The sequence below is a fragment of the Crocuta crocuta genome, unplaced genomic scaffold, assembly GCF_008692635.1.
Source record: "Crocuta crocuta isolate KB4526 unplaced genomic scaffold, BGI_CrCroc_1.0 scaffold148, whole genome shotgun sequence".
NCBI lineage: Eukaryota > Metazoa > Chordata > Mammalia > Carnivora > Hyaenidae > Crocuta > Crocuta crocuta.
Genome location: NW_027532416.1, coordinates 867835 through 881793, shown reverse-complemented (window position 1 = coordinate 881793; position 13959 = coordinate 867835). Strand labels below are relative to the sequence as shown.

The 13959-nt window shown below is 47.2% G+C and overlaps 1 protein-coding gene across 1 annotated transcript; it reads right to left on the bottom strand.

The window, feature by feature from the left end:
* Nucleotides 1-300: 300 nt before the first annotated feature.
* FZD4 (frizzled class receptor 4) lies at nucleotides 301-9302 on the bottom strand. Its single transcript, XM_077778977.1, has 2 exons — nucleotides 8884-9302; nucleotides 301-6751 (listed from the first exon to the last, which is right to left on the bottom strand). The coding sequence occupies exons 1-2, from the start codon at nucleotides 9175-9177 to the stop codon at nucleotides 5423-5425; spliced, it is 1623 nt and encodes a 540-aa protein (XP_077635103.1). The 5' UTR covers nucleotides 9178-9302; the 3' UTR covers nucleotides 301-5422.
* Between the last annotated feature and the right edge of the window lie 4657 nt (nucleotides 9303-13959).

The window sequence follows — 13959 nt, the reverse complement described above, 5'->3', positions numbered from 1 at the left end:
AAGTGTCATGGGATGACAGCTTGGGAACTACAGTTACTTCCAGAGCATCATGTGACCATTTGAGTGGTACTGATGACCACAGTAGTGATAAATTCCGTTGACCTTGGACCTTGGGGGTTTGCTGACCCAGGAGAAATCCCAGAGGCGAAAAATAGCACCAGCAAAAAAGAAACAAAGAGGCTCTCAGAAAGAGGCTCTCAATCTGTCCTGCAAACCAAATTCTCTATTTCTCACTGCTGGGAATGTGTGCTTCCTGGGGGCTATCATACACCCCCAGAAATATGCCAAATCACAGACCAGTTAATAAACAAAACTTTATTTTCCTTTAATACAAAAATTAAATAGCAAAGTTTATTGTTTTTGTACAGTGATAAATTAGAAATTTACAGTACAGACATCAATGCAGACATACATTTGTACATCCTTAAAAGCAGGGTCCACTGTCTTTGACGTTCAGCAATTTGTTAAGGCATGTGTAGCAGGGGTTTGCCTGGTACCTCTCTGTCCAACATCTGAGAGCCCCCCAGGCTGGCCTCAAGGTGGAAGGAGCTGCAGGGTGGCATGGGGATCCAAGCACAGCTCACAGAGCACCAGCCTGACTGCTGAGTCCCATTTCCCCTGGTCACAAAGCACACTTGGCATTTACTCCACCTTTCCTACAAAGAGTTCAAGGGCCTTTCATCCTGAGACCTTCGAAAGTCTCACAACATCCCTGTGAGGTAGGAAAAATTTCAGAACCACCTAGATGCCCCGCTGGACAGCCTCCCCCTCCCAAAATGCATAACCAAGTTGGAGCCTGAGCCCATGAGCAGGATGTGGAGAGGTGTACATCCTGGGGGAGAAGATGGACCAGGCTTTGGGGGGGCAGAGGTGCTCCTGCCCCTCTTCTCAGAAGCCTTCTGAGATGACAGGGGTCATATACTGGATGTTGCAGGAGATCAGGGAGCCACGAAAGCCTGGAGGACATGGCTCATAGAGGATCCCAAACAGACTCTCTATAGACTGCCTGGACAAATACTGGGAATTTGCAAAGAAGAAGGGAAATAAGGGAAAACAGGAACAGGCTGCTACAGGGCAAGTGGCCTCACCAAGGGGAAGAGGCCTGTTGGGGAGGGTCAGGGTTCACTTCCCTCTTGGTGATAGCTGGCGTGCCGTTACTGTACATGTGCATGGCAAGAGGCAGTGGCAGAGAGCTCTGACCAGGCCACAGTAAAACAAAATCCATTATTTAAGGCTCTGGTATCTGATCCTTGGTAGGAGCAAAATACTCTTCTAGGAGTTTCCAAGATCTATGACCTAGGCCCAGAGGAAAAATGATAACCCGGGTCCTTTGCCAAACATTATACAAACCCAGATGAGGACTCTGGACCCAAATACAATAAAAGAACACAAGGAACCGTTAGAGTCCAGTGAGTTGACATAATTGGCTGGAAAAGCAACTCCCTCCAATCTCTCCCATCACAGAATAAAGTTCAGGATGTAGCCTGATCCTGGGGGCTCCTTTCCAAAACCTATGTTCTGTGGCTCTCCTCCCTAGCTGCGGCTGTGGCCACCTCAGCAGGAGCCAAAGACTGCACTAGCTTGGTGACATCCCTCTAAATTAAGTCTGCCCTCCAGGGCTGAGGCTGTCGAGCTCCTCCAAATCCTCAGGTCCCAGCTTGGTTCCTAACACTTAAGTAAGCCCTGAATTCAGTAACCAGGAGGATGGGGGTGGGGTGGGGTGTGGAGAGGACAGAGCTCAGGGTGCTGGTAAAGTCACAATGCAGAACCTAAACACAGAAGTTTCCCTGATTCTGGGTTTGGGAGTGCAGGCAAGGGAGTGACTGGGGAGAGAAAAGTCAGAGATCTTCTCAGGAAAATAAAAAGTATCACCCCTTCTCTGGTTTCAGGACCCAGAGCAAGTTGCCAGCTCAGAAGCAGTCTCAGAGATCAGGAAACAGGTCTCCGTGGAGGAAAAAGGATATGAATCAACCAAGTAGCTCAACCAGATGGTTCAGGCCAGTTCCACCCTACCCTGTGTTTCTCTGCCCTGAGGTGTGGCCTTTATGAAGGAAGATAAAGAGGGGTTTGCCAGAGTGGAGGGTGGACAGTGGTGCCCTTGGGCCCTGTGGAATAAAATCTCCAGAGGTGTGACTGTAGCCTCCTGCAGGAAGAGGAAGTTGACTTCTGGTGAGGTAGGAAGTTACAATCACACCTACTTATTCTCAATTTCAAAGAAAAACAGCCCTAACCTTTTCCCTAGCAAGATGTCCTCAAATTCACCTGCACGCATCACATGGAACACCCCAAGCCATGAAGTGCCTGTCCCCACACTCACATTAGGTGTAGGAGCTCATGTCCGTTTTAAGCCAATGTTCATAGCCTTCTGAGGGGATTCCCACAGAGATTGTCCTGAAATAGGGCTGATGATTTCTGTCAAAAACCCTGTCACTGACTTGCAGGGAATCTTGGAGAGGGAGGAGAGACACATTAAAAGGAGAAAGACCCAGAAAGAAGTTTATGGGATGGAGACAGTGAAACAGATGACAATTCAGAGACCCGTGCTCCTTCCCAAAAGCCAACCGCAAAAGTCAGCAGACCCAGAACCCTCAGTTCACGTCATTTGGAAGGACAGAGCATATACTCCATGATGTCCCCTTCAGTGCCTAACACAGGGGTCTACACATGATGGGCACTAAGTGTGCTAGTAATTGACTTTTTTTTTTTTTTTTTTTAACAAATACCAACTTAAAAGGTGATGGAGTCGCGTCAAGGTAACAAGGTAACTGACTCCTCAGCCACAAAGCTCCTTTCCTGAAACCATAAACACTCTCCATTGTCCGGAACGTGAAAGGAAAGGCCTGCAGCCCTGTGACATTGCCAGGGCTACTAATCCCATCTGCACTGACAGCCACTTCGGATCAAATAGACTTTCCCCTGAGAAGGCAAGAGATTTGTAGAAGAGACCGGTTCAAACCCAGAAAGTTGCCAGGCCACTGGCTTCAGAACTCAGGTGTATAGTTTCCCCCAAGTACTCTTATTATTATTTCATTATTCACAAATGTTGAGCACCTACTCTGCGCCTGGCCCTCTGCAAGGTGCTACCTTGGGCACACAATCACTGAAACATTCCAAACAAAATTGCATGACAAACCCCTACAACCTAACAGGCCAGTGCCCTGCTGCACCCTCCTTCTTCCCTTTCCTGGGCCAGCATCTCAGCCCAACTCCCAAGACACTGGAGTGGAGCGTGAGTAAGGGCAGGCTCCGCCCGGGGACGCATGCTCCAGGGCCCTGGCCAGCTATGGGAACTGTCTGCAAGCAGCACACGGAGTTCACATTTTATATTTCCTAGGCGACTTAGTCTCAGATGGAGTTCAACTGGTCCTTCTGGGGATCGTTTCTCATGCTCCTAGAACCCTGACCCAGAGTCCAGCCAAGGTACTCAGGCTTGGCACACACACCAGGGACCACCCGTGCCCATTTAGCCATCTGTCCTCAAAGTCCCAAGGCTTTCCCATTCAAAATACACAACAGACCTTCTATGCATCTTCGCCTCAGACTCCTCAAAATCAGAGGAAAGAAGAAAGGAAAATGTCAAACCATGGACATAAAGCTCACAAAAACAAAAAAGGACAGGCTTACTTCCAGAATTTGACCACCTATTTGGGATTTAGAGTCCCTGGAAATGTTTTCCCACAAAGAAATGTAAGAAAAGAGGCTTCCTACCTGTTTTTAGAGGGAGGGGGTGGGGCATGAATAAATAAATGAGTCATTGCAAAGTAGTTGCTGAAGCACAGACAGGTATGAGCTACAAGGAGAGCAACCTGTGATATTGTCAACAATTTGTCCCAGAGATCTGGTGATTAGAAGGCCTGAGGCAGGTTAAGAGAAAGTCCAGTTACAATTTTAAAAGAATTGCAACTTTTGAGAGGCTGCTAGGGGGTACCCCATTGTGAGGAACATAAAGCATAAATTTTAAAAGCTCTGGATACCTCTGCAAAAGGCAATTAAGACCTGTGCAGCTACAAGTTTGCAGTTCATTTCATATGGTCTACACTTTATTCCCTACTAACCAATCAAGCTCCTGGCTGGCATTCTGGAGATTCATTAAGCACCATATAAATACTCCAGGCCACACTGACTCCAAAGAAAGCTTATAAGGAGCCTTTGCCAATTACTAGGAAACAATTATGCACCAACTAGTTGGATTAGCTGTCCTAAATTCTCTCTATGAAACAGAAAAAGTCTTCGCTGTGGTAGTAGATTAGACTCCGATAAAATTCTTATGCTAAAGAAAAGAAAGGCACTATCATTCTGAGAATGCAAGCTGACCATAGTTTTAAAGTCAGTTGAGTATACTATTATGTCATGGTCCAAGAATGTGCTCTTAATTGTAATTGACACACACAAATTACACAGCTAATCTGTGTGAATGCAAAGTTGCCAAGAAACTTAACGTTTTGGCTCTTCCAGACTGGCGTCTGCATAGATGCAATCACACAAAGTAAAATATATTAAGTCCCCATTGCTCAATGCAATAGGTCTCTGGGGTCGGTAAGGTAAGTCGACTTGGTAAATCTCAGTTTCCTCTGAATTAAATGATTGTCAGAAAGTGAATCACCCTTACTTTTCCCCTTGTTAGGCATGCTGCAGTGCAAAAATTCCTATAAAAATACCTATTTTGAGTCATTAATGTAAAATGAAGAAAACAGCAGCAGCCTAGACCAGGGATGTTAAATTTAAGAGGAAGAGAGAGAAGAAAAGTCCACTGGATACCTTACGTGTGTTTGTATAGTACTCTTGTTTTTTCAAACAATTCTGTTTTATGACAAAGGCACTGAAAGATTCTGACACCACCTCTTGGGAGAGCAATCCACAAAGTTCTAAACAGCAGACAGCGCACCACAGAAAATGTTTATGTTAGATCAGCCAAACTATAAAACTCTTGTAACACTTCTCTGAACCCAGTGTTTCCAGTGTTTATAGATTGCTTTGCTATCTGAAAGACCCAGTTAGTATTTAAGATTTTCAGGGTTAAAAAAGTTCATCTTTCTCCCTGCAAGTTATCTACTCACAGCTCAAATCCCACTCTGCAGGGAAAAGCAGCATCACCCTGGACCCTCCTGGAATCTAGGCAGGACCTCCATGCTCCAAGCTGCGACCTGCTAAAGTGATCAATGTTTTGATTTTTCACAGCTTTGAAAGCCTCTCACTGGCTTTTCCATTTTGGATCATTCCAAAGTCTGCAGCAAAATCATTACTTTTATGATTGCTGGGGAGTGGGGGGGGGGGCGCAGGTGGTGGTGGCTTAAGGGGTCACTTAAGTGTTGCCAGTTGGTTCAAACTGAGATTCACTGTGTGAAACTTTTTTGTCGCATTTTGCACCAAAATGCTAACATTCCCACCTTCGACATTTAGAAAGTGTGGAGGCCGGGTAGCCTTATACCACAGTTTCATTGCCTTTCCCAGGCTTCACCCAACCGTTCCCTCGCTTCTCTCTCTTCACCTTCCCAGAATTCACCAATCTGTTAGAACACTTCTGCCACGTGTGAAGAGTTTTGGCAGACCAAATCCACATGCCTGAAGTGATGCCCACCAGCAAAGACATAAAAATTTTCAACATTTCAACTGCCGTATTGGAGTCATCCGCAGAATACCGGAAGAGAGCCCAGTTGGAGATTTCATAGAAATAACAGGCAATCACACAGGTTGCAGGAACTGTGTACAGGACCGAGAAGACGCCGATCTTGACCATCAGCCTTTCCAGCTTGTCCGTCTTTGTCCCATCCTTTTGAAGATTGGACCGAATTTTGAACAAGGCCACTAAGCCTGCGGCAATGAACAAAGTTCCGATCACCAAGTAAGTGAAGAGGGGGGCCACCACAAAGCCTGTGAGGGCATCGAGGTTTTGGTTTCCCACGTAGCACAGGCCGGTGAGTTCATCAGCATCCACCAGTCTCATGATCAAGATGACAATGGTTTTCACTGCAGGGATGGCCCAGGCGGCAATGTGGAAATAAGAGCTGTGCATTTCAATGGCTTCGTGACCCCACTTGAGTCCTGCCGCCAAAAACCAAGTAAGTGTCAGAATAACCCACCAGATGGAACTGGCCATTCCGAAAAAGTACATCAGCAAGAAAATGATTGCACATCCTGTGTTCTTAAGTCCTTCTTGGATGAGAACAGGTTCTGCTGCCTCTTCAAAATCGCAGGATATCCTTTCCCGGCCTACAGTCAGCCTGACAATATAAGCAATGCTATAAATATTATAGCACATACTGAGAAATATGATGGGGCGCTCAGGGTAGGAAAACCTGGAAGAATCGATCAGGAAGGTCAGCACGGTGAAGGCAGTGGAGATGAAGCACAGGCTGGCCCACACGGCCATCCAGATGTCCGTGAACTCCTTGGCCGAGCGACTGTATAAGCCAGCATCATAACCACACTTGAGAACACAGTTCAGGCTCCTTTTCACCCAGATGTACTGATCTGAGTTAGTTCCTACGGAGTGGCACTCTTCCCCAGGCTGGATGGGGGTTTTGTGAGGTAATGGCACCTCTTCATCACCCGGCCCTTCCATGCACATGTGGTTGTGGTCATTCTGGGGTGGGAATTTGCTGCAGTTCAGGCTCTCTGGCCAGGCAAAGCCAAATTCCTTCAGGACAGGTTCACAGCGCCTCTTGACCGAAAGGCACATACCGCCACATGGGCCGATGGGGATGTTGATCTTCTCTGTGCACATTGGCACATACACCGAACAAAGGAAGAACTGGAAAAGTAATGAAATGAACAAAGAAAACAATGACTTGGAAGTCTGACCAATTGTTTGCACGACGCAGAGTTGAATGCTTCCAGGCAAAGCATCTATCTACTTTTAAGCCAGCCATAGGGACTCTTGTTTACTCTGACCTCAAACTAGGGTGCCTAAAAATCCATGGCTTGTACACGTTTCTTCTTTTGGTTCTAGCAATCCCTGTCACAAATCCAGGAGAACAGAAATAAATATGTATATTAAAAGGACCTCAAGAGTTACATAAGCCCTTTTTGCAAAATGCTTAAGAAAAAAAAAAAACCAACCTTAAAAATTGACTTTGAGACTCCCTATTTGAAAGAGCTGAATAGACTAATCAAATGACCCAGTCATTTCAGTGCTGGGGTGATTTATTTTTATCCTCATTTCTTTATCACCATAAAAATAAATGTAAAAAAATTTAGATCCAGCTTTTCACCTATAAATATTCTCTTTTCTCTACTTTAGCCCCTAAAAATAATTTTTAATCAGCTCCCATTCTCAAAGAGAAAGTGTCCTAATTAAGACACTGTTAGACCCAAGGATGGGATGCAGGTGGAGGTCCCTGGTCACCAGGGGTTTGTTTGGCCAGGTTTCCTCAATGCATAATAATGAAGCACAATAGGAAAATATAAATGTTAAGTCCCTGCAACTGCAACACCAGCAGGGGAGAGCCCAGTTGCTGTCCTCAATTCCTCCAGCATTGATAAACAGTCTGCTTGGCTCCTTACAGATGTTGTCTATGAAGTCTAGAGTTACAAGTAACTATTTTCCAGCATGTAAAGGGATCCAGTCCTGTCCTTCAAAACAGCTTGGCTGCTTCCCCAGGATACATGTAATTAAAAATATATATCCCTGCAAAAGCTGTTTCTCCAACGAAATTGCCACTGATGTCAGGATATGTGCTGTTTCCAAACTGAGAGCTAGAGGATCATTTCTTAAGCTTTTATAACCTAGTTCTAACATTCTGAAAGCTCCAAAGGGACATTTCAGCAGCAACAGGTCTAATCCCAACCATCTTTCTGAAACCACAATCCAACTTTTAAAGTGACCTATGTAAAAACATGCATCTAGTAAGTAAGCTGTCTGCCTGTTTCTTATCTCTCAGAAGTTACAACCAGAACCACGGATTTCTGAAGTGTTTAGCCTGGAAAACTACCCTCTATTTTCCCCCCAAGTTCTCTCTTTTCTAAATTTATTAAAATCACTCATAGCCTCACCAACCAAAGTACAACCAGTGCTAATGCTTTTTTTCCCCCAGTGCTAACACTTAAAAATTCTTTCAGTTCCTTAAAAAAATGAATTGGTTGTTGCTTTTGTTCAGATTATAGTCACCCTGTATCAAATTATTTCTTCATTTATTGTAGGATGAACATTTTCTCTATCATTACATAAGCTTTAAAAATTTAAATGGCTGAAAAAAATCCTCCAGTATATAAATTATCTTCCCGGTGTTTGACCACTCCATCACCTTTTTTCCCAAGTGGGGAGTGTTTTCTCCCGTCTAAGTCCTAAACCTGCCCTAAACTCTAAAGATCAGAACGTCCCAAGCCACCCAACCATTTCCATCTAGCATGACCTCTAAAGTCATGCGGGATGATGCGAGAAGGGGCCACTCCGCAGAAAACGGGGCAATCGTGTTTCATTTAATATCCCACCCAAAGATGTAGGGGAGAAAGGAGGTCGGTGAGGGAGGAGAAGTTCCCGTCTCCTTATCTCTCCTTCGAAGTCTTAGTTTCAGCTGGCAGCCCTGCTGGGGACTCGCCCACCGAGCAGCGGCGGCCAGAATCCTTGGCAAAGATAACCCTCAGCTCCACTGGGGTTAGGGGCTTGGCCAGACAGGGTGAACAGGGGAGAAAAACGGAAGGGCGGGGTGTAAGAGAGGGTTCTTTCGCAGGCCAGATGACTTACACAACGTTTTGGCTTCCAGTCCCTGAAGAGGGACAGAAAAGTGGGGGTGGGGATGGAAATCACTTTTCCAGGATAGTTATATCCTTAAGCCTAGGAAGGGGGCAGGGGGCTTGGCTTGGCAAGGGCTCCATAGAGTTAGTTTGAGGCGTCCCTGCCCAAGGAGGTCCTGTCCCGCCAGGGGTGGGGGTGGGGGCGCCCACCTGCAGCTGGCTGGAGCAGCCGTACTGGATGAGCGGCGTGAAAGTTGTCAGCTGCAGTTCGGCGTCTGTCTGCAGCTCGTGCCCCACCAGGTTGGGCATCTTGGTCACGTTGTAGCCCAGGTTCTGGCACATGGAGATGCGGATGGGGTCGCAGCGCCGCTCCTCCTCGTCCCCGAAGCCTCGCGCTGGCCCCGGGAGCAGCAGCAACAGCAGCAGCAGCAGCCGCAGCCGCAGACTGAGATCTACGCCCCCGGGAGCCCCCAGGACGCTCGGCACTGAGCCCCGCCAGGCCATGGCCAGAGCCGGGGGCGGCGGCGGCGGCGGGGGCCGGTCCAGCAGACACCCCCAGTTTGCACGGGGGCGCCGGCTGCCCGCGCTGCTCCCAGCTCCAGGAAAAGGAGAGTGATAAGGCGCCAAGGGCGACGAAGGGGCAGCGGCCGGGTCTCTGGCAGCTGCGCGCGACGGGGTGGGATATTAGACGCCTGTGGCCGGGGCCGAAGGACAGACTGCNCAGCCGAGCCAGCCAGCCCCCTCCTCTCCCAGGTGAGAAATGCTCCCAGATTAGTCGGCTCCCTTTCCTTTCCCTCTTCCGGCTGTCACCTCAGCCCGTGGCAAACTACCTATCAGGCAGAGAAACGTACACAAAGAACACGGGATTCAGGTTAACCAAGATCGTGGCTTTAAATCCTGGCTGTGTGACCTTGAGCAAACTGCTCAACCTCTCGGCGCCAGTTTCCTCATCCGTGAAGAGACTTGGGAGGATTAGACATAATGTGTAAAACGCTTAGCCCCGTGCCTGGTACAATGCGAGCTCGCAGCTATTTTCCTTGCTAGCTTGCTTGCTTTGGAGCCCGGCCCCGTCTCCCCGCCCCCAGACTCGGCCCGACCTGCGCCCGGGAGCTGCCTGTCTCCAGCCGCGAGTGGGGGAGGCGCCCCGGAGCAGCAGACCAGCCGACGGTCTCGCGCTCCGATTTCCTCACCGTATGAAATGAAATTCCACAGGGGGATTCGAAAGGAAATGAGACCGGGACGCTCCGTGCTTCTCGGCCCGCCGCCCTTCCTGTCTCGGGGACACGGTTTCTAAATAAGGTTGGGAGGGTGAGAGGGCGGGAGGGGAGAGGCTTGACCTGTGCACTGGAGGCGAAGAAGGCGCACAAGCACCGGGGGTCCCCTCCCCCAGCCTCCCGAGCATCCCTCCCCTGCAGCCTGCATCTCTAACTTAATCTGCTTCTGCGAAGGGTCCTGGAGCTCTGGGGATCATGCGACCCCTGTTTTGATCCAGAATTTCCCCTCTCTCATTCACAGCCCTCCCCCACCCCACTCCCCATCCCTCGGATGGAGGTTTGTGCTAGTCCACCCTTTCTTTCCCTTTCCAGTCGGACCAGCGAAACCCTCAGCAGGTGGATTTCTAAACCATTTACTTGTTGGTTGACTGCGGTGAATCTGCTGTGCCTCTCCGAGCTTTAAATTGGCCATGTGTAAAATAAGGAAATTCATGTTTAACCCACAGTACTGAGTTGAATGAGAAAATGCCCCTAAATCATTTAGCAAAGTGTCTGGCACATACAAAGTAAGTGCAAAATAGCCTGGTTTTAGTTGTGAAATGAATCCTGCTTTCCAGCCAGGTCCCAAAGACATCTCCTGCAAGCCCACGTCTGACTATCTGGATAAAGAACTTTCTACTCTCTTCCTGAGATCTCTTTGGCCAACACTTGCCAAGATTTTCCTGGGACCGGGAAAATTTGGTGACCAGGACCAAGTTTTTATGCATGTGTATATCCTCTATTTCAGCCAGATGGTAGAAATACAAGTTGGAAGGATAAGTGCCCCTCTCCTGTGGTGATCATATTTTACCTTACAGTTTTAGTTTTCTTATATTGGCAACTAGACTTGGCTGAGAGCAAGAATGGAATCAACTTTCTTTTTGGGGTTTTTGGCTCTGTACTTAGCATTGTGTTGGGTACATAAAAGCTGCTTTGTCTCCAGCCATCATCACAACCTCCCAGGGAAGGAGACTCTATTAGCCCCTTAAAGAGATGAAGAAACTCAGGCTGGAACCAAAGTGATAGTTAGAAAATAGAAGACCAACCAAACCAGGGCCCAAGGAGGCCTTTCAAAGATGGGATGCAGGGTTATTTCCCCGGAAATGTTCCCAGCTGGAAATCTGTATACTTAGCGATAGGTTTGAATCTTCTGTATGACTATGCTGAGTAATGCAGGAGACCATTGGCCTCCAGAGATGAATAAATGATGAGATGAATGAATCAAATGACTAGATGATCCCCATCCTCTAGGAACTCCAGGAGCAGACAAAGACTGAACAGACAGATGTATCTCACTGTGGTAAGTACACGTGGAGAGAATTGTGGGTAAATTAGGGCAGTGGTGGCTGAGGTTACTGGGCTGCTCAAAAGAGGAGGATCTGCAGGAGTCTCAGCTACTCAACGAAGCAGAGTTCCTGTGCAGTTGGCACTTCTGTGGCATTTGCAGCAAGGGGAAGGGGCTTGCTCTGTGCTAAAGGTATATGTGCATGGCTTATTAAACGATGAAGTCCATGAGGTCAAGGAGCAGCACAGGGCCTGGCACACAGAGAGAATACCGTTAGTTTTGGGGGGAAGCAATACTATTAACAAACCAATAACATATAACTCTTTTTTTTTACACATAGTTTATTGTCAAGTTGGTTTCCATATAACATCCAGTGCTTATCCCCACAAGTGCCCTCCTCCATGCCCATCTCCCCCCTTCCCCCCCACATCCATCAGTCCTCAGTTTGTTTCTCAGCATTCAAGAATCTCTCATGGTTTGCCTCTCTCCCTTTCCCGCACCTTTTCCCCCCTTCTTCTCCTCCAGGGTCCGCCGTTAAGTTCCTCCTAATCCTCCTATATGTGCAAACACACGGTATTTGTCCTTCTCTGCCTGACTTATTTCGCTCAGCATAACACCCTCAAGGTCCATCCATGTTGCTACACGTGGCCAGATTTCATTTTTTCTCATTGCCATATAGCATTCCATCGTATAGATAAACCACATCTTCTTGATCCATTCGTCCATTGATGGACACTTAGGCTCTTTCCACCAATAACCTATAACTCTTATAGAACCCGTGCTCTCTGCCGGCTACTATGTTACATGTTTTACGTGCATTATTGCATTTATTTCACACAACAGCGTGAGAAAGCTGATGTTTTGAGAGGTTAAGCAATTTGTTCCAGATCACACAGCAAGTGGCAGAGGACTCAGACGCATGTCTGCCTGGCCTAAAAGCTTATGCACACAGTATTGCTCTCACAGAGGAAACTGCTTGACACATTGCCTAGTCCATAGTTAGAGATGACCCTCTGGCAATCTGGACTTCTTACTCCAAGCGCTGGCATCCCTGCCTCAGCTCGCTTGAGGCAACTGTCTCGTTTGAGAACACTTGGAAGAAGCACTTTCCCAGGCAGGAGTTTTCCCGTCAACAGCTTTTCTTTCGGCATGGCACTCATCGCAGGTATTTTCCAAAAAAGAAAGCCAGGGGAATCACATTTCAGTCTGAAAGTGGAAAGAAAACAAAGACCATGACTTAGAGCTAAGTCTGAATGGCCTGGAGCCCCTCAGCCTCTCTCTCACAGAGTGGTTTACACAGTCGCCAGTCTACTCCTGGTGACAGGCATGGCATGTTTGTCTTTGTTGCAGAAAACACTTCCCTGAAGGAGTTCCAGGCAGAGGGCTCTCCACCCTGTGATAGGCAGAGCATTCAGGAGAGTAGAAGATGGGGACATGTGAATCACACCCTCCATTAACCTAAAGGACAGGGCCCCTGGTGGCTCTGGCCTGAGTGCTGGGAAGCTTCCTCTGTCCACTCTCTGAGTGAGGAAGATGCAGCCACTTTAGAGCTGTGACAAATGTGACTTCAGCAGGCCACTGGGCAGTTGGAGGGCTCTCTATTTGCATCTAATGAGAGGCTGGGTTCTAATTAACTCCTGTGATGTGTTAATTTTTCAACCTGACGTTTTCTGCTCTAATAGATTCTTGTAATGGTTTCTAAATTAAAAGCTGCATTTAAAGACTAGGGTTTAGGTTAAAATCCACCACCTAGGGGGGTGGGGGGCTGTAAACATCCTTTCCTTACTAAGGAAAACGTCTCATTTGCAGGTCTTTGCTAACCTAATTAAGTGCTGAAATAGTCACCCCAGAGCCTGCTTTTTATTTCCTGCTAAACAATCCAGCTAATCCATATTCAGTAGCTTCCAAGAGAAGTCTTATTCCAACCACTCATGAAGAAACCAGCTTCTTTGAATATGGACAGAACATTTAGAACTCACAAAGAGCGGTCTTGATAGAAACTGCAAGAAAATGGTTCATTATTATCCTGTTTGGTTTTTGAGGAGAAAATTCACTGGGCCCAAAACCTCATAAGGACTGGGACTTGATTGTGGAGCAACAGAAGCATGGGGAGAAGCCAGGCCATATCCCATCATTTGGTATATAGTCTGGGTGCTACATCTTCCTCTGCACCCAAACCAGTTACTAAACAAAAACGTGTATACTGAGTAAAGCAGAAAGGAGCACTAATCTTGCTCAAAGTTGAGAAAGCACAGGCCCTAAGAGGTTAAGTAATGGCTTCCAAGTGGCAGAGTTGGCTCTTATCACCCTCTTCTTATCACTTGCACAGCTAGCTGCCAGAGAAGGATCAAGTCAGCGGAGAGCTCTTGCGTGTGAAGGAATCAGAATCCTCCTACCAGCATAAGATGGTACAGAGGACATTCTTATTTGTTGGTGAGGATGGTTTAATGTACAGATGGGCAACCACAAACCTGTGCAGGAGGCAAAAGAAAAAAAGGATGCAAACACACTTTGTACCTCTACAACCTCATTACATTTCAGTATTTGTCAGTCAAACCATTAGCAGATGTTTAGTGATGGGTTATTGTGGACATGTCATGGAGCTGCAGAGGTGTGAAGGCATGTAAAAGGTGGTCCCCGCCCTTAGTGAAACTTGTTTATAGTTAAGTGCTTTTTCTTGAGCTCCCTTACTCATTATAAGTTTGGAGCTCCCTTACTCATTATAAGTTTTGGTACTGGTTTTGGTTT

Bases quoted from the DNA above. Each gene is read 5' to 3' on its own strand.
- FZD4 (XM_077778977.1), bottom strand. From the start codon at position 9,177: ATGGCCTGGCGGGGCTCAGTGCCGAGCGTCCTGGGGGCTCCCGGGGGC. The intron at 6,752-8,883 runs GTGGGCGCCCCC...TTACTTTTCCAG, and splicing joins GCTGCTCCAGCCAGCTGCAG to TTCTTCCTTTGTTCGGTGTA.